Source organism: Typha angustifolia, chromosome 15 (genome assembly GCF_048772165.1).
Source record: "Typha angustifolia cultivar Huaian chromosome 15, ASM4877216v1, whole genome shotgun sequence".
In the NCBI taxonomy this organism is placed as follows: Eukaryota; Viridiplantae; Streptophyta; class Magnoliopsida; order Poales; family Typhaceae; genus Typha; species Typha angustifolia.
In genome coordinates, this window is record NC_133253.1 from 4,401,478 (window position 1) to 4,419,037 (window position 17,560).

Consider the following 17,560-nt stretch of genomic DNA (forward strand, 5'->3'; position numbering starts at 1 on the left):
TATAATACCAGATTTCCTTTTTACCACTCTTATCATTCATAAGCTTTTCAATCAAATTGCAAACATTGGATCCATGTCGTTGACACTAGAATCTTAGTCGTAAATCTGGAAGAGGGCCAGAAACTGCTTCAATTAAGAATGCCAACTCACTCAATGCAACAGGGCAGATACAATGAGAATCTTGCAATTAATATATGAACAAGATTCATCAGACGAAGTGCTGTGTCCACCTGTGCTTGAGAAATAAGCAAGCGGAAGTTGATTGAATTTAAGATAGTTCCACCCATAACAAAGAAAGCACCAGCAAATAGATACACGGAAAACCCAATCATTCATGAGAACAAATCCAACTTTTATTAGGCATTGCTATTCATGCTCATTATCTGCCAAACTATGTCCTTCTTCTCACCGATACAACAATGAGGAAAAAGTAAATATGATATCGTAGATTTATATCCAGCATATGTGGCAGCACAACATGTCAATAGAGCTTGATAACCAACATCCTATGCACATGTCATCATTCATGTATATAGAAAAGAAAGAACTTAGGTCTTCCTACTGTTGTTGCTTGAACCCCTTGAGGCCATGAACCACACAATAAGTATGAACAATATGAGGGCACCAGCCACCATCAGCTTCAATCTGAGGTTCTCGAGCCACATCTTGCGCCGGAGTTGCCTGCCCTGTCTCTGAAAGCTATCAGCCTGAAACAAAATCCAGAGAAAAGATCAACTATGGATGTTCAAATTAACTTTTTATTTCTGTTTTGTCCTTTAAAACTAAGGCAACAGAAGTTCAACTGTAAATGATACTGAAATATCAAAGGCAGATAGTACCTGAAATTGTAAGCTTTCGGTCTTATCCACTAGAAGTTCAATCTTCTCACCCCGATCGAGAACCTAATGAAGACCAAGCTATAAGTGAACATACAGTGATCCCACAGACTAATTATGTTCAATATACAAAAAATTCACTGCTGATCAGATTTGAGTAATAATAAGAAATTGAATAAGCCAATAACCTTCCAGCCACACCATGGGGATGTTATATTCCAAATTCTCTGGTTGATGGGCTAGAATTGGGGTAGCATCCAATAAGAATTACTATTGGAGTTATGGAAATAGATTTTAAATTTCTCATACAACAAGGAATGTTGCTCCCTGGTACTGCTATTTCCTTGCATTCAAGTAGATATTCCCAATGATTAAAAGTTTGCATTAATGTCATTTCTGTCAAAAAATGTTTGATGAATCATAAGGACTTGCACCACGAAAAGGCTTAACTGCTTCACCAATTCATAGAAGTATGGAAAGGAGAGCAATGCATAAATAAGAACTTCTATACAAATAAGCAAGTCAAGCCTCTAACATATACATTACAATAGCTCAGTCCGACTTCTTACAGAAGTAGGGTAGTTTTTAGTTTTTCACCTCCTTTTCCATTAAATATCCAATGAACGAACTAACTGAAATCATATAATGGATATTACACAGTGTTAATTACATTTCATAACAAGAGCTAAAGACTGGTTACACAGGATCAAGAGGTCAAAGGCAACACATGAGACAATACTCTCTCCAAACACATCAGCAAAGAACTCACCATCCTATAGGACATGGTTAAGTATGGAAGAATTGCTTAAAGAGTCCAATAGGTATACAAACTTCCAAAAATTTAAGCATTACATCGAGTGCTCCAACCAATTTCCATATGCATTTTAAGGACCTATTACTGGAAGATGATGAAACATAAAAGATTTTTGTCAAATGTAAGGCAGATGACTGATGATATTTTCATTAGAATATATATGTTTGCTGCAACATTCACAGATTGCTTGTAGAAGACAATAAATTGTCCCCATCACCTAAGTAAATGACCACATTCATTAATATAAATTTTGAATTTTGACCATTCCCCATTCTGCAATATTTCATCAATCCCTAATATTGCTATAAACTAAAGACCAAAGCTCCATCATGGAGCAACATAGCATGCTGTAGTATACCATTTCCAAGAAGAGGAAGCCATCTCCTCTCCAGTGTAAACATTGGTTAAGAAAGAAATTAATAAAATACTACAGAATGAGGACTGGTTAAACTTCAAACATCCATAAAAAAATATCATGTCCTCACATCTAGTAGCAAATGATTTTGTTCGAAGGAAATTTGAGATCCTGGACCATTGAATATTTATAGCTCTTTTTGGGACTTCTAATGAAAAAGGGAAAAAGTAACATTAAGCTCATCCAACAATTATGGCTGAAAAAAATTCACCTCTTCATGGCCAGTTCACTTATTCATTGTGCTTATCACTAAGGAGGCCTCTAACTGGTTGTTAATGACTTATAGCTTAAGACAATTTTAGTTCTTAAAGAGATCATTTACAAAACAGATAAAGCAGTAATTCCATTTTCCTTAAGTAGTTCACCCTCTTTGACAATTTCACGAGTTTGATTACTCAAAGTGCTTCAAGAATTAAGTCGACCACTTACCATAAAGGCTAAAAAGTGCTCCTAAGCTCTAGCCCTCAACTTCATGTGAAAATTTAACATCAAAAAAATCTAATGTTTACCCACCATGACTTGTGCTTGATTTACACATCCAGATGACAAGATAAAAGGTTTATGTTACAGCAGAAAATGTGTCCCCTAATATAAGAATAACTTCTCTTCACAGTCAAGCAGGACAAAAGATGACTAATTTTTCCTGATTTGTCTTCCTGTTTGTGGAAAACAAAGATCAATAGAGCCTTCTTTGATTCCTTCTTATAGAAGCTTAAATGTAATCTATAATTATGTACTTGCAAGTAACATTAAGAGTGGCAATAGTAATCCTCACAACAAGGAGTAACAATAGTAATCCTCACCTTCTCAATATTATCCATCATTATATCTTTGACCTCAGTAATCTGAGCTTTAAGCTTGGATAGCTTGCCCATTTCTTCAGGATGGTTTGCACAATACTGCATGTGGTCCTTCAGCCTTGGACTGTTGCAGAAAGCTAAGTACTTAATGCATCTGATATTTCAGAAGGTCAGGCTTTTGAGAATCTCAAATGTTTCTTACATACCCGAATTCCCGATCAAGATTATAAGCAATGCTAAACCTATCTTCAAACAGATCATCATCATCCTCATCAGCAAGCGGGTGTGGACCTCCCGCACCAATGCTTGACCCATATCGCTGCATGAAATCATCTTTGACTCGCTCAAGGAACACAAAAGGCATACTCCTCCCAATTGCTTCATCCGCTACAACGAGAAAAACTACACAAGCAGCAAGAAACCAAATGGAAGGATCAACATGGTTAGAAATAAGAACAATAGCAAGTAAAACTACAAATTTCTAAGAGAACTCATACCAAATCCTTTATCGACAAGGAAGTTAAATGTATGACCATCACACGCATAAGTGAATTTGCTGCTATTTGGAGGAAGCTTCTGCAGGCACTGGATGGCAACGGTATTGAAATTCCCAGAAAACGAGGTGTGCTCTGCCAAAACAGCAGAACCATTGGCCACAAAGCTATACACCAATGGTTGTTTACTCATGGCTCACAGGCTCAGTATCAATTTCTTCCAACTAATCTGTATATTAAAAGAGAAAAAGGTGTAAAGATCTAAACTTTCACAATAGAAGATGCATAACTCCTGATATTATCAGGCAAACACTCCTTGAATCGAATCGAATGAGAGGAAAAAAAAAACATCAAACATAAATCGTCTATTCGAATAATCCGGTGTTCTGAATGAATCCAAAACGAAAGATCTCCACGAATAAGAGATAAAGCATGATCCTATATAAATAGAGTCAAGTTCCACTAAAACAGAGCAGAACAAAATTAGAGAAAATTCGCCATCGACGACCTAGATCTCGTCGCAAATGGAGAAATGAGAAATAGAAAACGAGAGAATTCCTCGGCTGTGAGGAGGCGTACAAGAAGAAATTGCGAGAATTAAATATCACAAGAATAAAAAACTCCTGTACCAGAATCTATAAGACGGGCGATCCTTCGTGAACCCTAATTTGGTCTGCTTCGCCTCGAAGCTCTCTCTCTCTCTCTCTCTCTCTCTCTCTCTCTCGACTCTCGAGTTGGTTAATTAATTTGTTGGCGAGATGCTTCGCTTACATAAATAATGTACTTCTAATAAGTTCCTTTAATTAAACTTCCTCATTGTTTCCTTTCCACTAAAATTACAAATATGTCCTATTTTGACTATTAGTTCCTGAAATTAGTTGTTTAGAAATATACTGAAACATTTAAGGCAGAAATAAGCCAGGGAATAACGTTGACATTTTGACGGGCTATTTGCAAAGGAAAGAAAAAACCTTTGGCGTTGACTTTATAAATTCTTGAACTGATTTTAGGTTTAGGTACTCCTAAATTGATTTAGAAACTAAATATTTTTTTATATTTAATTAAATTTAGTCTCTAATCAATTAAGACTAACTAATTAAGTTCGAACTTAAATATATTATAATAATAGAATATGCATAATTTAGACAGGAGATATGCGTAAAACTTAATTTTGTTATTATAAAAAATTAATAGTATTATATTATCCTTTTATCTAGGGATAAAGAGTTTCCCAAAATTACTCGACTGTTAGCTCGAAGGGGAAGTAGGAATGGTGGTTAAGAAAGCATTGTCAGCGTGCATTTCTTTTTTCCTTTACGGACTCAGGCTTATAAGTTAGATAAAATACATAGATTGAATAACTACGTTAATCCTCATAAAATTTATTAATTATTAATTCTAATTTTTGAGGAGAGAACCTTTTGTTTTTAATAATAGAATTCAATCACTGAACTACTTACTGTAGGGGTACAATCAATGTGTTATAATGATGTTACAAGCGATCTGAAGTATCCTGATCATGTAAATCGTTGAGATCTGGAGGATTCATATTACTTTATCCGGGCAATAATATTGGACTAAGATTGCAGCCATAGATTCTTACCTTATTTACATGTCCATTTGCATGAATATTAGCAGCCCTTTGCTATTTCTGAACTGGATTCCATGAAACAGTTAAGTGAATCTAGTCACTGTGAATATGGCTAACTACAATTTTACTCAAGGTGAAAAGGATCTCAGATGCAGCATCAGAACAGAAAATACTACTTAACTACAGACCTCAATAACAAGCCATTTTTCTAAATCATTTCGCGATCCAGTAATTTCAGAGGTACACTGTTCTTATCTCATGAATAGTTATTTCCTCCCAACCTGATCAGAGTGAACTTAGAGATACAAAACACCAAATAACCATTGATTCCACTTAATCAGAATCATGCCTCCTCTTATCTCTCTCTTTATGATGGCGCTTCCTCTTGTCATCTGAATCTCGAGACCGCTTTTTCTCATGCCTGTCTCGTTTTCTCTCCTTCATGTTCTCAGGCTCATCTCGTCTCTTCTTCAAATTCACATGCTCATCTCGTATCTTCTCCTCATCATGCTGTCTTTTCTTCTTGCTGTCTTTTTCCTCGGTGTATTCTTCCTCACTTGCTGATTCAGTTTGAAGATCTGACTTTACTTCCTGCAATTTGCCTTGGAAAGAACTAGACTCTTCTCTATTGTGAGGCACCCTGCAACCATACAGACAACATATGGCTTATGTTTCACAAAGGAAAAAGAAAAGGCTAGTGAACTAAGAAGCAGTCCCATGGAAGTTTCCCCAACCCACACTACATAAGCAATCTCATATGTTTATAAATATCTTGGATCTGTTATGTGATTATCTTACTTGTATAAGCCAAGGCCTTGAACTTGTGCTGCTTCAGCATGGCCTGCTCCCAAGTCCTCAGCCGTAGATCCTCTCTTCACGAGTTCTGCATATTCATGCTTATCTAGTCTATTACCTTGGGGTCGGCTAGCACGTTTAGGAGCTAAGCCAAGAGCCTCACGCATGGCCTGTTCCTCTTCTTCTTTGATCCTTCTTATTTCCTCTTTGGCAGCTTCTGCTTCTGCGTCCGCGGACTTCTTGTCCCTGGTATACCAGAATAGATCCTTCCCTGGCAAAGAAGGTGAAGGGTAAACAATATTCTGGTGTAACATAATTTTGCAGCAACAGGGACATGGTTCTTGAAATGATTAGAATAAAAATGGATAGTTGAACAGGTCACCAAAATCAAATATTAAACTAAGGTTTCAGAATACACGGAAGCACAAACACCCTGCCCACGGTATGGTACAAATACTAAAACAGGAGGAAAAGCTAAAAAATGATTGATTGAAGAACTTTATCAATTTGCAGCTGAAGATGTGACATAAAATTCTTTTAAATGACACCTCTACTGTCTCTCTACATATAACATACATGAAGGTGTACTATTTAAGGTTTGTAAGCTCTTCCCTGATGGAATACATGGAGTTTGTGATCAGTAGAGAATCTTACCAGGTTATCTAGAAAATAGAAAGAGAGAATTCATCCTAACAGAATCAAGATGGATCTCAATTACAGAGTTCTTTCATATATATGTATAACCTATTGGATGATGAGATGCATCTGACCTTGGGGTTTGCATTTAGTAGAGAGAGTATCTTGACAGCTTGTATGGGAAAAATCACCATCTTGCTGAATGAGCTAAGTATCACTATTTTAGAATGGAGTGAAATACCTTCAGGCTTCAGATGAAAGAAGGATGTTAAGCAAAACATTATGATGCAACTTCCCGCATGCCATATAATAGTTATACAGACCTAGTAAAATAAATCCATCACCTTCACATATATAAACAGCCAACAGATTTTGCTAAAACAGAAAAAGATTAAAAAAAATATCCTACCCCAATAACCATTACTAGTTTATATAAGCAAATACTAGCATAATTTAACAATATAGCTTGATAACTTTCCTATTATGACCACAGCCAGAATGTGCAGACACGACCCAGTTATCTGTGACTTGTGACTTGTGAGATAGCAAAAGCAAATCAATGATATTATGGCTTCTATTCGGATGCTATGAGTGGTGCTAAAGGCAGCAGTTAAGGCCTGAGTCTTAAATTTAAGATGAGAAATAAATAAATTGCCATTTGCAGATCATTAAAATTATTTATAGGCAGCACGAACAATAAGACAAACAAACTATAACTCAACGCGTATTGTGAATAACAGGAGTCTAACAAGTTACAAGTACCAAAAGAGACACAGACACGCACCCGCACCAAGTATGTAAGAATTCTAGTCTTCATAAAAGAATAAGACAAGGTAGGGCATGTAAACAAAGATAATACCTTTCTGCCATCTACCAACAGGGGCCTTGATGCTATGACCAAGATAGTTCTCTCGGTGCTTGTCAACCTTTACATCATCCCACTTGAATTCTGTATGAAAAGCAAATTGATACATTAATTTGGTCCAATGAGCCCTCTACTAATTTACAAGTTATTTCACATGAAAACAAAGGGAGAAAGGATAATAACGATGTAGAAAGCACAGATGCACAACACAGACCTTTCTAATGCAGACACATCTAATGGTGAAAATGGCATGTACAATTCATCTTAAGAGTGAGTTGGCTACCTCTCTGTCAAATGATCCTACTAATAATGGGGGCACACTGTTATATCAAATTGTAACCTGAAATTAGATATCTGACATATCTTATTTAGTTCCTACTTCCTATCCAAGTACAATTCAAGAAGAAAAGGAGACTGAAATAAAACAAGAGGGCCACTGTTGCATCTGAAATTTATCCAAATGAGCAAGGGAAGAAAGGTATGTACCAATCTTTAATAAGGAACTAGGGATTCATAGCAAACAAAATGTTTTGAAGCCAGAAAGAAACAAGTGGATCATTACATATCAGTTGAAGATATACCATAAGTTGTCCAAGATGCATCACCAACAGCTTTTCCTGCACTTCATGACAACTGATATATCTTTGAAGATAAAGAAGAATTTTATCAGCTCTATACAATTCTCAATTAAGTACTATCCATTCCCCATACACAACAAAATCTTTATTGCCATCCAAAAAATTGCATCAAGTACTTATCCTGAACCTTCTCCTATGCGGCCTATTGAGCTATAAAAGTTCAATTTCCACTACCTAAATAGGAGGACAACCAAATTTACACCCGAAATTGAGTGAATATTAAATTAATGGAGCGTTCAGTTCAATAAATTATCCTAAAGTACAGAAGAAAACATGAGATTGAAGAAGAAAAGCAACCACTTTTGGCGCAGAAACCCTAGAAGACGTCGGAAAGGGGGGAAGAGAAAGAGAGCTTACGATCTCGTCCGCCTCGAACGCCTCCTCTCGAAGGGTGATACATCTATCCGCCTTCGCCTTCTTCCTCCTCTTTGTCGATCAGAGATCGATTTCGATTTGGCTTCTGTTCCGCTGTTTATCGAACAAGGGGAAAGGGGCAAAACGGGTCGGTGTGCGGGTCAAAATATAAGATCCGCATTCGACTCAAATAGCGGGTCGGATCCAACCCTTCCACCCGCATATACTCCGAATATTTCTCCTCTTCATTAAACCGACAAGCTAGCTACCTTCCCTCGCAGAGGCGACCACGGAGCGGAGCTCAGCTATGGCGATGAGATCGGCGCTCGCATCAATTCCTCGACTGTCCCGACCGGCGACAGGGGTCATCCGGACGAGCTCTCGGCTCTTCAGCGACGGCGGCAAGGGTAGGGTTTTGAGCGAGGAGGAGAGAGCCGCGGAGAACATCTACATCCAGGTCCTATCCGATCGCCCCCCAAAACCCTTGTTTCTTATCTCTCCCGGACGGTGGACTTCTCTTGATCTTTTAGGGTTTTATTTTGGTGAGTAGAAGATGGAGAGGGAGAAGTTGGAGAAGCTGAAGAAGAAGGCCGAGAAAGAGAAGGCGGAGACAGAGAAGGAGAAGACCGGGAAGGTACTGATAGCAAATTCTTATCAATTGACGCCCTTTTTCCTCGGTTTTCTAGTTTCTCTGGTAGAAGATTTAGAAAATGTTTAGTTGTATTGGAAAGGAATTGCAACAATTACGTGACATTATTATTTAGGTTGTTTGAAGTTTTTATTGTATCCCATTCTGCATGAAACCTTTGAGATTTATATGTCTTGAAAACGATTGCCGATATGAGGTTTGGAGGAAAGTGCTGATGGATCTATTATACTTGTTTGATTGGAAAGTTGGGTCTGATAAGATTGTGACAAAAGTCAGTGAAGTAAAGTAAAATACAGAAAAGAAGGTGCCTTAGAAGAAGTAGCATTCTTTTCTTGGCGTAAAAATATAATTGAAATTGTAAAAAGGATACTATTAAGGCCATGGATCTTAAGGCATACTGGCCTTTTATAATTATCATTCTTGTGACCTTGTCATGAGATTAGAAATTAACTATTTTTTCAGCTTGTGCTGTTGGATCCTAATGTGCTTTATAGTTAGATCAATCATGAGGTATTATTAGTCAGTGGATCCTAAGCTAACAAAGTTAACACCTATTATAACTGAAATGTTACTCTTTGCTATTTGAGACCATGGGGCGAGTTTATTTTTCATTAGGTGCTATTCTTGTTCATTTCAAAAACAATAATATGCGCCATTATCATCTGATAAACTATTACTATTGTTCTGCTTATGTGGTTCACGGTTTCAGAGGTTCTGGAAATCAACTTCTAATTCCTCCTAGTGCATTGTTGATCAATATGAGGTTAAGCTAGCTTGGTCTTGCAACTCTTTAGCTGGAAGGCTGAAAGTTCTGGAATCAATTTAGCGAGAACTTTATAGTAGGCTTTATGTATTAGGAAATTCTCATAAGGATTATCTCTATTATTTCTTTTTCTTATCTTCATGCATTTCTTGCAGGAAGTAACCAATTATATTGTACTGGACTTAGATTTGAAATATCTTGCAATGAGTTATATCTAGAGAGTTTGGAAATCATTTTTAAACAATAAACCTATACTCTTGTAAAACAGCAACAGTTGGAATCTTAATGTCAACTTCTGTCATGTCATCAATTAATTCAAATTTCTTCATGCTACATGACATCATAGATGTGGATATTCTCCTACAAAGGTATGAACCCAGAAGGTCTGTCTACTATCTTAGAGTAGTTCCTGGTGGGTGGGTGACATTTCATGATGTGTTCCTACTACTTGTTTAGATATCTAGTCAGCTTTCAAAGTTCTTTGTAATCTAGAACATGGTACAAAATGTCAAGACTCAATATTGTTGTGGCACTTATCAGAAATAAACAGTGTCAAAAAAATATTGATATTTAATTATGAACTTTGCACAACCAATTACAGCTGCATATTAGATGGCTAGATTTAAGTCTTCATGGGTTTTGAAGAAGCTGGTTAAAACTAAGGTAAAAAGTTGATTATTGCACATTGCTACTTTATATGCGTAATTTAGTCAGAAATATGGAGGTGGAGCTTCTATCTTAATATCATCTCTATGGCATTTTACTAATTAAGTAAGTGGCTTTGTAAGGCATGTTTTTGGCACTGTCATTGCTTTTTTGGAGTCAATCAGCTGTGTCACTATCAATATCGCTACAACTTACAAGATTTTATTATAATTTACTTAAAACAACTAAGAAGAATGTGAAGCTGCTTATATTCATAAACAGATGGCACCTTAAAAAATTTCATTTTGTTTGATGTAAAATGCCTTTACTTGGAGAGCAGTTGTGATAAAGAGCATCCTCCTAATGAAACCGGGTAACTTAGTCACCTTTGCAAGGAATAGCATTTTCAAGTATTGTTTTAGATGAAATTAATTCTTAGCTACTTATCATCCTTTTCCTACATAAATTTGCTGACTAGTTGACTTTATCTGCATTTCATTGTTGACAGAAACCGGATGAATCTCACTAATGCTAATGCAGCAGTCCTGACATCAGGAGTCCCTTTCCTGTGCAATCTTATGCACTTATGTTGCTGTTTGTGAATTGGCAATAATGAAGAATAAATGTGTATGATCATACACAAAACCAACTGAGAGTGTAATCTTAATTCTCCCTTTGGGGTTTGACCTTCTGTTAGTTTATCTTGCAAACTTATCGTTGTTTTTGTGATGGCTGAAGTTATCACTCTTCTAGCTGTCCATTTTCAGTTTGTGATTGACAGCGTAATTTTCATGTCCATTTCCAGTTATGAGTGCTACTTAATTTCACCTGCCAGTTCCTGCATGGACACTGGCAGGAACTGGTTTCATTACACAAAATTGATTAGCAATTTCATGTCGTGCTCTCCTATGTCAGATTTATATCATGTTTGATTTCCATAGGAGCAACAGAGATACCAAAGACCTCTTGAGCTCATGAGTTCCTAATTCAAGTATTCTGGTCCAGTTCTAGGAGACCTATATGAACAATGCAAGCATGTATTTAGTGCGGCCTGATCCATGCTTTAAATGAAGTTGGCCGTACTGAATTCTAATGTAGTTTTAGCATCTCTCAAGTCCCAACAAATTGCTGAAGGAGTTCCAGGGATAAGAAAATGGTTACTATCAACAACACTAGTTGCTTTAGATAGGATCTAATGTGATGTGCGCATAAAGGGGAACGATCATATATATATATATATTCACATATGTACGTGGAGTTCCGATACTAACCATAACCACAGGAAGCCCCAACTATTTCCGCCTTTTCTTCTCCTAAACCGTCGCCGACGATCCCTCTCGTATTCCTAAAAGAGACTCGTGAGGCCCGAGAGAGAGAGAGAGAAGAAGAAGAAGAAGAAGAAGATGGCAACCATCGAAGAAACCATGGACAACTCCGAGATCAACCACGGCGCGCCTGAGAACTTCCCTGACGATCCCATCTCCTCCGACGTTGCTGCTGCCAAAGAATCCAAGGTAGTTAGTTACCAAGGATTTTTATTTCAACTTTTTGTTACTATTTCTTAACCAAACGCTTATACCCATGGATATTAACCTGTTGGTCTTTTTTCCAATCAAGGAGGCCGAGGCCGAGACCGAGACCGGGGAGAGGGAAGGAGGCGAGGCAAAGACAAAGGCAGAGGCTGAGAAGGGTGTCATCGGCGGCACTATCACGTCGATTCTCATGATCTCAGGCGTGGTTGTCGCCGCCATCGGAGTAGCCTTCTTCGTCACCAAGAAGTTGAAAGAGACATAAGAATTATTAGATATGACTGGAACAACGACCAGCATAATCTCCATTCTAATTGAAATGTTTTGCCTTCTCTTCTAGATTTTTGCTTTTGCTTTTTTGGGGGGTGGGTGATCAGATTAATTTGTCAGCTTTTCCTCTTCTTTTGTGCTGCGTATCAGCCTAACAAGCATGAATGAATTGCAGCTTCTAATAAATGAGCGGGTGAAGAGCAATATGAAGAAATCCATTCAGATGAATTCAAAGAAAGGGCTCATAAAAACCAAGTAGTTTTCTGATCACAATCCACCATTTTGCTACTGAGATTTTAATAGAAACGGCAGCACAATTAATTAGCAAAAATTAATGTTTATATCTCTTGATAAGCGTATTGGGAAATATGAGTTATGCTTGACCAGCATCATTTTCCTCACAAATATGCTGCTTCTCGCGAGAAATGCAAACTGCAGCCACCAATCTAACTGATCTAATAGGTTTGTGTATGAATATTTAAAATAAAAAATAAAAACAAAACCTCCAAAAGTCCAAACAACATTAGTGTCCTTTGAATTAGAAATGGATGCAGGTAATCCAGAAGTAGTCGTGCACAAATTATTTCCAGCACTATGATCGAAGACCAACTACACAACATGAAAGAAAAGAGTAGTGATCAATTCAACAGGAAAGACAGTTTCATAGGCAACTTGCGGATGCAATCTGCCAGGTAACAAGGAAAATCAGATGCATGTAGTGTCCACATCTTCATTCTACCCTTAATCCACTACTTCGGTAGATTTCTTGGGTTTGGATAACATATACCAACCCAGGGCACTAACAGCAGCGACTGCACCAGCCACAACAGCATAGTTTCGATTGGTGTCAGTTGAAACACCAGACGATGATCCCGGTGGACTGCCTGGCTTCGCATCGCTCACTGGGGCTTCAGGTGCAGATGGGGTTTGCTCTCCTGGTTTGGGGCCCTGCAGAAAACACAACTTTGTTGAAACTCTGTAAACAGCAAAGGTATATTCATTTTGCTGGATATAGGAACACTAGCTACTATGTCTATCAGAGGAAAGAAAATCTCATTGCAACTTCTGAAATGCATAAGCTCCTTAAAGCCAACTGTCTATGTTCACTTGATAACTATCACATCGAATGTATTTGCCACTTTAGCCAGCTAGGTGAGTGTTATTTGACAACATCTTGTGACTTGTCCCAACTTTCAGAATTCTTCATAAGCCCCTCAAAGCAAACTTTATGCATCTCACTCAAATTCTGGAACAAAACTAACTGCTACGTTCATTAATGAACTTAATTGGCCGATGTTCCACTGATTTAAGATCATTAGAAAGCAGTGCCTTTAGTTATTCTTCAGAATCAACAAGTGAACTCTAATGTCTTCCTCTAAGTACACTTTACTATTGGCAGGACACACAAGGACGCACAAGAAGATAGATATTGTCTTCAGTCTAAGAGACCAAGTTCCTTGAATAGTAAAACAATATGATTTAAAAGTATCTTTCAAAGAATGGCAGGAAAAGGTGAAACTTAAAGTTGCTTTCATACCTTCCTCGCAAGCTTCGCCAACTTCTCTTGCTCCATTTTCTGCAGCAACAACAAATCTTGTTTAATGCCAATGCGAAAGCAGCATCAAGTAAAATTTTGCAACTAATTATTTTATGGTTAAGCAAAATTACATTCTTTAACATAGAAAACATAATTCCACCCCCAAGCAGCACTCATGAATTACCATTTGCATTCTTTTCCTGCTCTGCATCTTATTACCATTTGCAGCCCTTTTCAATTTTCACCCTATGTTGTTAGTTATATGTTTCTTATTTATTTTTATACAACATAGATTGATACACAAATTATAGAACAATGAAGTGCACTCGCTGGAAACAGAATTAAAATAGCAAAGCAACGAAGAATAGACTCTTCAGCTTAATGAACAAAACATTAATGTGACAAATGGGACTTGGAGAAAAGTACAATTTTTTGGTGGGCCAGGACTTTGCAAGTATAGACAAGGAACTTCATTTTATTACATATAAAAGTCCATTACTGGTATCCTATTGTCCTCAATTTATAGCAAAGAAGAAGCACTGATGGAGGCAAGTTTTACAAATAGAAATTAAACACCAAAATACCTTAGAATATGGAAAGCAAGAAACCTGGATGAACATCATGAGAAAGAAACTATATTTTCATAAATGGACAACATCAATGCCTTAGAAGTCAATTCCACAGTAATTGATCATTTTCATCCTAGCCTCCCTTTGGAGGATAACTATATTCTTTGCTTACATGACCTTACAACTTGAAGCAACACGAAAGTTCTTTAAAAGATGCAATCAATTTCCATTATTAAAAGAAGATCATCAAACACATCCTGATGATCACGCATCAATCAAAGTATGCTGACTGTTCGGCATCAATCAAAGTATGCTGACTGTTCGGCATCAACCAAGTAACTATTTCCTTTCCTCACTTACCAGAAACACTTACACTCTTTATTTCTCTCCTGTATCCCAAATTCGCTATTCTACTCAGACTAGTAAACCCAAATTGACAAGTAAGTTTATTCACCACCCTCTTTCTCCAATTTCCCTCATTTTCCCTTTTTTTTTATCATTTTATTCCTTTCCTGTAATAATATATCAAATTATTCTTACAATCGATCTCAATGTTCTACTCCTTTCCTATTCCTTTTTCTACAGCTCAAGATTTTAGAGTCCATTTTCCTTACGACGAATCCTAGCAAAGCAAGCAACAGAGATAGAAAAGTCCAAAGCATAAGAAATCAAAAGCAAGAAGCAGATCAAAGAAGTGATCAAATCGGATTGCGAGGAGTATACTACCTTGATGTAGACATTCTCCGCCGCCTTCTCCTCCTCGCTAAGGACCTTGCCGCCGGTGGAGAGCCTTCTCGCCACGTACCTCGCCGCAATCCTCGCCGCCATTTCCTAACCCAGAAGACGACCTACCTCTCTCTCTCGCCCCTCGACTTCGCTCTCGATCGCTAGTAGAGAAATTTTCCCCAAATTGTGCGGTTGCGATGCCAGCTTTCTTTATAGGTGGAGCAAAGGAATAGAACGGGGGGCATCGTAGAGCGATCTCAGTCTAACCGTTCGATAGTGATCCGACGAACAGTATTGAAGATTATTCTCATCTTACTCATGGCGCACGTTAGGACATGGTTCATTCATATACACGGAATTTGAACAAAAATGATAGCTTGAAATAATAATAATATAATAATATTGGAATAGTACGGTAGATGGGTCTCCATACTTAACCTACACCCGCAGCGCACGTTAGTAGAAGGCAAGCAAAGCCCTACCTCTGTAATCGCTTTATATTCTTTCGACGCGGCGGCTCTTCTCATCTCCTCGAAAACCCTAGAGATCAGATGGTAATGGAATAATCTACTCTCCATCTCTCTAATGGTTTTTCGTTGGTTAACTGATCAAATTGCTTGGTTTCTTTCTTGTAGGCCCCGAAGAAGGAGAAAGCCCCGCCGCCGTCTTCGAAGCCCGCCAAATCTGGCGGCGGGAAGCAGAAGAAGAAGGTAAACTGGTGTTTTTCTTTTAGGGTTGGGGCTATGGATTGGTTTTTGGAGTGTATTGTGGTGGTTAGTATGGATGTTGATCTAGGGTTTTTTAAATGCAGAAATGGAGCAAGGGGAAGCAAAAGGAGAAGGTGAACAACGCGGTGCTCTTTGATCAGGCTACCTACGATAAGATGCTCATTGAGGTCCCCAAGTACAAGCAGATCACTCCCTCGGTGCTGTCCGAGAGATTGAGGGTACGAGCTCCCGACTTCTGATCCGCTTTATTATGTATAGTTTCAAAGAGAGATTCTTTGAGGAATTATTCTGTCAATTTATTTTTTAATATAAATTAGTTTTTGTTGCTGGAATTGTAGATTAGGACGAGGCTTAGGGAAAGAAGACATTTTAGATGGATGGTCTGCAAGGTTATAGTCTGTTAGGTTTTATGCACTACTCATGGTGATTGTCTCAGATAGAAGATTATACTCATCATAATTGAAGCTAGTGATTAACCTTGATGTGTAGCTACCCCCAAGTTGACAATTAACGCCTTGCACAGTGTTTATATGGCCTAAGATGGCAAATATCTACTTGTTATTCTTTGCTACGATGATGCTTGATAGGCTGTAGGATCCTCATGCTTCGGAAGATGCGCCCAATACTCTGATTTACTAGGGCATATATTCTTCGTTGTTGGTCATTGTGATTTCTAAATATAATTATGCTGGCAGCAAAGTAATATTTGGTGTAGGAAGCATCATGAGTGGGTTCTTATTATGTCTTCCCATCATTGTGAGTATACTGATGGATTTACTTATGCATCAAATTTGCAGAATTGTATTAATCTGTTAATTTCTACTACCGTGGATTTATTAAGAAATAAGAAGATATCATCATTGCAAAATCTTGATTGTTTTTATGATTGCATCCCCATACTTTTGCATGTCATTGATTGTTTGTACTGAGTACATCCCCCACACTTTTGCATGTATTTTTAGATGGTTGCTCTATGTTCCTTATCTTTATTTGTTGCTTGCTCTTTTCCTTTAGACATCAGTTGTACTTTGAGAGCTTAAGCCAAGAACAGTGCTCTTCTTTGCCACTGTTCTATATGCATGAGAGACCACTGCATCTTGTGCCAGAAAACTGTATGAGTTGCATCTCTGATATTCTTACAGGATCTCATTTGAATTCTTCTATTTCTTCAGCTTATCTTTTTGTGCTTCTTACCTTTATTCTTTTAAGGCAAGCTTGTTCAACTCTCATGATGTCAGCCTCCCTGCGAAGGGGACCTCTGGATCCTCACAGTATTAGCTGTCTTGTGTACAATCTTGTAGTAGCCACAAAAATGCATAGCTTTGTTCTGGTCCTCCTATGTTGGCAAAATCAAGTACATTTAGTATTTTGCAGTTCGATATTAGAATCTGAATTGCATTTAGTTAATGGTGGGGGATTTGTGAATTTTATCATTGTGCATGCATAGGTAATGCATTTTATCTATGTTTATACTGATTTGTTCATGCTTGCTTGTGTCCAGATTAATGGGTCACTGGCTCGAAGGGCAATCAAGGACTTGATGGCTAGGGGTGTAATCAGAGCGATATGTGCTCACTCCAGCCAGCAGATCTACACTAGGGCCACCAATACCTAGGGAATTTACTTGGTGGTTCTACACAAGATCTGAGTTCTAGGACAGTTGTTCCTTGTTCTTTTTCTTGGTGGTTCGCTGCTTACTTCTATATTTCAGAAAACGCAAAAGGGCTATTATTGTACTTTGAATTGCTTCTTTGTGGCCGTTGTTTCAGTGTAGTTGATAAATGATTCTCCGCATGAAAGTTTAGCTGCTTTTATCTGTTTCAAAGTTCAATCTTGCGTTGTGAATTGCTTTTATCTGATGAATAGCGGATATCTATGTGCTTATATATGGCTGTATCTTGCATCA

At 37.8% G+C, this 17,560-nt stretch overlaps 6 protein-coding genes across 6 annotated transcripts; 3 read left to right on the forward strand and 3 right to left on the reverse strand.

Moving 5' to 3' along the window:
• Positions 1-331: 331 nt before the first annotated feature.
• LOC140777836 (vesicle-associated membrane protein 727-like) lies at positions 332-4,129 on the reverse strand. The gene is made up of 6 exons (XM_073122218.1): positions 3,989-4,129; positions 3,363-3,588; positions 3,072-3,267; positions 2,869-2,989; positions 840-902; positions 332-707 (listed from the first exon to the last, which is right to left on the reverse strand). Exons 2-6 carry the CDS (start codon positions 3,550-3,552, stop codon positions 549-551), a joined length of 729 nt encoding a protein of 242 aa, XP_072978319.1. The 5' UTR covers positions 3,553-3,588; positions 3,989-4,129; the 3' UTR covers positions 332-548.
• Positions 4,130-5,126: 997 nt separating this feature from the next.
• Positions 5,127-8,375, reverse strand: LOC140777828 (uncharacterized). Its single transcript, XM_073122210.1, has 4 exons — positions 8,242-8,375; positions 7,241-7,330; positions 5,749-6,016; positions 5,127-5,590 (listed from the first exon to the last, which is right to left on the reverse strand). Exons 1-4 carry the CDS (start codon positions 8,282-8,284, stop codon positions 5,284-5,286), a joined length of 708 nt encoding a protein of 235 aa, XP_072978311.1. The 5' UTR covers positions 8,285-8,375; the 3' UTR covers positions 5,127-5,283.
• Positions 8,376-8,496: 121 nt separating this feature from the next.
• On the forward strand, positions 8,497-11,117 carry LOC140777833 (uncharacterized). The gene is made up of 3 exons (XM_073122214.1): positions 8,497-8,695; positions 8,789-8,872; positions 10,804-11,117. The coding sequence occupies exons 1-3, from the start codon at positions 8,546-8,548 to the stop codon at positions 10,822-10,824; spliced, it is 255 nt and encodes an 84-aa protein (XP_072978315.1). The 5' UTR covers positions 8,497-8,545; the 3' UTR covers positions 10,825-11,117.
• A 335-nt stretch (positions 11,118-11,452) lies between these two features.
• On the forward strand, positions 11,453-12,280 carry LOC140777832 (uncharacterized). Its single transcript, XM_073122213.1, has 2 exons — positions 11,453-11,809; positions 11,913-12,280. Exons 1-2 carry the CDS (start codon positions 11,699-11,701, stop codon positions 12,087-12,089), a joined length of 288 nt encoding a protein of 95 aa, XP_072978314.1. The 5' UTR covers positions 11,453-11,698; the 3' UTR covers positions 12,090-12,280.
• Positions 12,281-12,604: 324 nt separating this feature from the next.
• On the reverse strand, positions 12,605-15,122 carry LOC140777829 (uncharacterized protein At2g27730, mitochondrial). Its single transcript, XM_073122211.1, has 3 exons — positions 14,927-15,122; positions 13,632-13,670; positions 12,605-13,042 (listed from the first exon to the last, which is right to left on the reverse strand). Exons 1-3 carry the CDS (start codon positions 15,026-15,028, stop codon positions 12,836-12,838), a joined length of 348 nt encoding a protein of 115 aa, XP_072978312.1. The 5' UTR covers positions 15,029-15,122; the 3' UTR covers positions 12,605-12,835.
• A 225-nt stretch (positions 15,123-15,347) lies between these two features.
• Positions 15,348-17,485, forward strand: LOC140777831 (small ribosomal subunit protein eS25w-like). The gene is made up of 4 exons (XM_073122212.1): positions 15,348-15,480; positions 15,562-15,636; positions 15,738-15,872; positions 17,156-17,485. The coding sequence occupies exons 1-4, from the start codon at positions 15,478-15,480 to the stop codon at positions 17,267-17,269; spliced, it is 327 nt and encodes a 108-aa protein (XP_072978313.1). The 5' UTR covers positions 15,348-15,477; the 3' UTR covers positions 17,270-17,485.
• The last annotated feature ends 75 nt before the right edge of the window (positions 17,486-17,560 follow it).

What these genes read in the sequence shown, in the direction of transcription:
- LOC140777829 (XM_073122211.1), bottom strand. Translation starts at nt 15,028, where the DNA reads ATGGCGGCGAGGATTGCGGCGAGGTACGTGGCGAGAAGGCTCTCCACC. An exon ending in CGGAGAATGTCTACATCAAG is followed by an intron (nt 13,671 to 14,926) that starts GTAGTATACTCC and finishes TTGTTGCTGCAG; the next exon opens with AAAATGGAGCAAGAGAAGTT. An exon ending in TGGCGAAGCTTGCGAGGAAG is followed by an intron (nt 13,043 to 13,631) that starts GTATGAAAGCAA and finishes TGTTTTCTGCAG; the next exon opens with GGCCCCAAACCAGGAGAGCA.
- LOC140777831 (XM_073122212.1), top strand. An exon ending in GCGGGAAGCAGAAGAAGAAG is followed by an intron (nt 15,637 to 15,737) that starts GTAAACTGGTGT and finishes TTTTAAATGCAG; the next exon opens with AAATGGAGCAAGGGGAAGCA. An exon ending in TGCTGTCCGAGAGATTGAGG is followed by an intron (nt 15,873 to 17,155) that starts GTACGAGCTCCC and finishes GCTTGTGTCCAG; the next exon opens with ATTAATGGGTCACTGGCTCG.
- LOC140777836 (XM_073122218.1), bottom strand. Translation starts at nt 3,552, where the DNA reads ATGAGTAAACAACCATTGGTGTATAGCTTTGTGGCCAATGGTTCTGCT. An exon ending in CCTTGTCGATAAAGGATTTG is followed by an intron (nt 3,268 to 3,362) that starts GTATGAGTTCTC and finishes CTGCTTGTGTAG; the next exon opens with TTTTTCTCGTTGTAGCGGAT. An exon ending in TGATGGATAATATTGAGAAG is followed by an intron (nt 903 to 2,868) that starts GTGAGGATTACT and finishes GGTCTTCATTAG; the next exon opens with GTTCTCGATCGGGGTGAGAA.
- LOC140777833 (XM_073122214.1), top strand. Translation starts at nt 8,546, where the DNA reads ATGGCGATGAGATCGGCGCTCGCATCAATTCCTCGACTGTCCCGACCG. An exon ending in CGGAGAACATCTACATCCAG is followed by an intron (nt 8,696 to 8,788) that starts GTCCTATCCGAT and finishes TTTGGTGAGTAG; the next exon opens with AAGATGGAGAGGGAGAAGTT. An exon ending in AGAAGGAGAAGACCGGGAAG is followed by an intron (nt 8,873 to 10,803) that starts GTACTGATAGCA and finishes CATTGTTGACAG; the next exon opens with AAACCGGATGAATCTCACTA.
- LOC140777828 (XM_073122210.1), bottom strand. Translation starts at nt 8,284, where the DNA reads ATGTATCACCCTTCGAGAGGAGGCGTTCGAGGCGGACGAGATC. An exon ending in CGTTCGAGGCGGACGAGATC is followed by an intron (nt 7,331 to 8,241) that starts GTAAGCTCTCTT and finishes CTTTTCATACAG; the next exon opens with AATTCAAGTGGGATGATGTA. An exon ending in TGTTGGTAGATGGCAGAAAG is followed by an intron (nt 6,017 to 7,240) that starts GTATTATCTTTG and finishes CTTCTTTGCCAG; the next exon opens with GGAAGGATCTATTCTGGTAT.
- LOC140777832 (XM_073122213.1), top strand. Translation starts at nt 11,699, where the DNA reads ATGGCAACCATCGAAGAAACCATGGACAACTCCGAGATCAACCACGGC. An exon ending in CTGCTGCCAAAGAATCCAAG is followed by an intron (nt 11,810 to 11,912) that starts GTAGTTAGTTAC and finishes TTTCCAATCAAG; the next exon opens with GAGGCCGAGGCCGAGACCGA.